The sequence below is a fragment of the Urocitellus parryii genome, chromosome 4 (genome assembly GCF_045843805.1).
Source record: "Urocitellus parryii isolate mUroPar1 chromosome 4, mUroPar1.hap1, whole genome shotgun sequence".
Classification (NCBI taxonomy): domain Eukaryota; kingdom Metazoa; phylum Chordata; class Mammalia; order Rodentia; family Sciuridae; genus Urocitellus; species Urocitellus parryii.
Genome location: NC_135534.1, coordinates 16,618,273 through 16,619,905, shown reverse-complemented (window position 1 = coordinate 16,619,905; position 1,633 = coordinate 16,618,273). Strand labels below are relative to the sequence as shown.

Genomic DNA, 1,633 nt, shown 5'->3' with positions numbered 1-1,633 from the left:
ACATGGAAAAATAAGATTAATTACGTACTACCGAATTTCTTAATTTCATCTTCTACAACTTTCTACCAGGGGGAGTACTATGGATGACATTTTCAGTTCTTTAATGACTTTATAAAGCATTATAAATGGTACTGGTTTGACATTCACTTTCTATGCTTTTTATCAAAAAATACAACAACTAAACTCTAGAGAATAACATATTCTTAAACTTTTGCATGTGAATTATAAGAGAGCAAAAATAATGAGCACAAAACAATTTCTTAAAGTGCTCATAAATTGGTCACATAATAAAAATATATTACACCAGCTTATTAACCAAACAATTCCTTTTTGATAACTTTCCTTATTGCCATTTTAACATCTTTGTTCCGCAGGCTGTAGATCAAAGGGTTTAACATGGGACTCACAAAGATGTAAAATACAGCCACAATTTTCCCCTGTTCAACAGATGTCTCAGAAGGGGGCCTCAGGTACATGCAGAACAAAGTTCCATAAAACACTGTGACGGCCATCAGGTGGGACCCACAGGTAGAGAAGGCCTTCTGCCTGCCCTCAGCAGAGCGGATTCGAAGAATGGCAGCAAAGATGAAAACATAGGAGATGAGGATGATGGTGAGGGAGCAGGTGAGGTTGGATCCAGCCCCCACAAACATGGTAGTCTCATTGACATAGGTATCTGAGCAGGCCAGTACCAGGAGAGGGGGGTCTGCACAATAAAAGTGATTGACCTCATTGGGTCCACAGAAGGACAGACGAAGCATCAGGATGGTCTGGGCCAGACCATTTGCAAAGCCATAAACATAAGTAGCAGCCACAAGAGAGAGACATACACGCCTGGACATTTTGCTACCATATAACAAGGGCTTGCAGATGGCCATGTAGCGGTCATAGGCCATCACTGTGAGCATATAATAGTCTGTGATCACCAGGGCAATGAAAAAGTGGAATTGTATAAAGCAACCAGTGAAGGAAATGGTTTTTCTCTTGGACAAGAAGTTAACCAGCATCTGAGGGGTGATGTTTGTGGCATAACAGAGATCTACAAAGGACAGGTGGCTGAGGAAGAAGTACATTGGGGTGTGAAGCTTTGAGTCACTTCTGATTAAGAAAATCATGGTCACATTGCCAGTTACTGTGATGAGGTAGATGACCAAGAACATCACAAAAAGGACAGGCTGCAGCTCTGCTCGATCTGTCAGTCCCAGCAGGATAAACTCAGTCACCACCGTGTGGTTTTTCTTTAACATTCCGTTTTCTCCTTCAATAAAGGCCAAAAAAATAAAATTGAACCTGGCTTTTGTCATTTTTGCATCACCCATCTAATGTCATCTGATATTTCTTCTTCATCAAACTTTAAATCCATATGCAAAAAGAAATCTCAAAGTTAGTGTATGATTAGTGTTTTGAACATCTAAATTTATATGTAGCCCTCTCTCTAGATAGATACACAGACAGACACACATGTGTACACAGATTTATGGAAAGGCAATCATATTTTTAATTGGATTTCTTTCAAGAATTTTCACATTTGAAGAGCTTTCATCTTTTTGTAAGTGTTAATATATTTGTGCATTTACCATTTCCTTAAAAATAGGAGTAGAAATGTTGATATTTCTTTCCAAGTAAAATACTT

The 1,633-nt window shown here is 38.6% G+C and overlaps 1 protein-coding gene across 1 annotated transcript; it reads right to left on the bottom strand.

The window, feature by feature from the left end:
- Positions 1-311: 311 nt before the first annotated feature.
- On the bottom strand, positions 312-1,247 carry LOC113176044 (olfactory receptor 5M5-like). The gene has a single exon (XM_026380430.2). The coding sequence runs from the start codon at positions 1,245-1,247 to the stop codon at positions 312-314; it is 936 nt and encodes a 311-aa protein (XP_026236215.2).
- Positions 1,248-1,633: the final 386 nt, after the last annotated feature.

Bases quoted from the DNA above. Each gene is read 5' to 3' on its own strand.
- LOC113176044 (XM_026380430.2), bottom strand. From the start codon at position 1,247: ATGTTAAAGAAAAACCACACGGTGGTGACTGAGTTTATCCTGCTGGGA.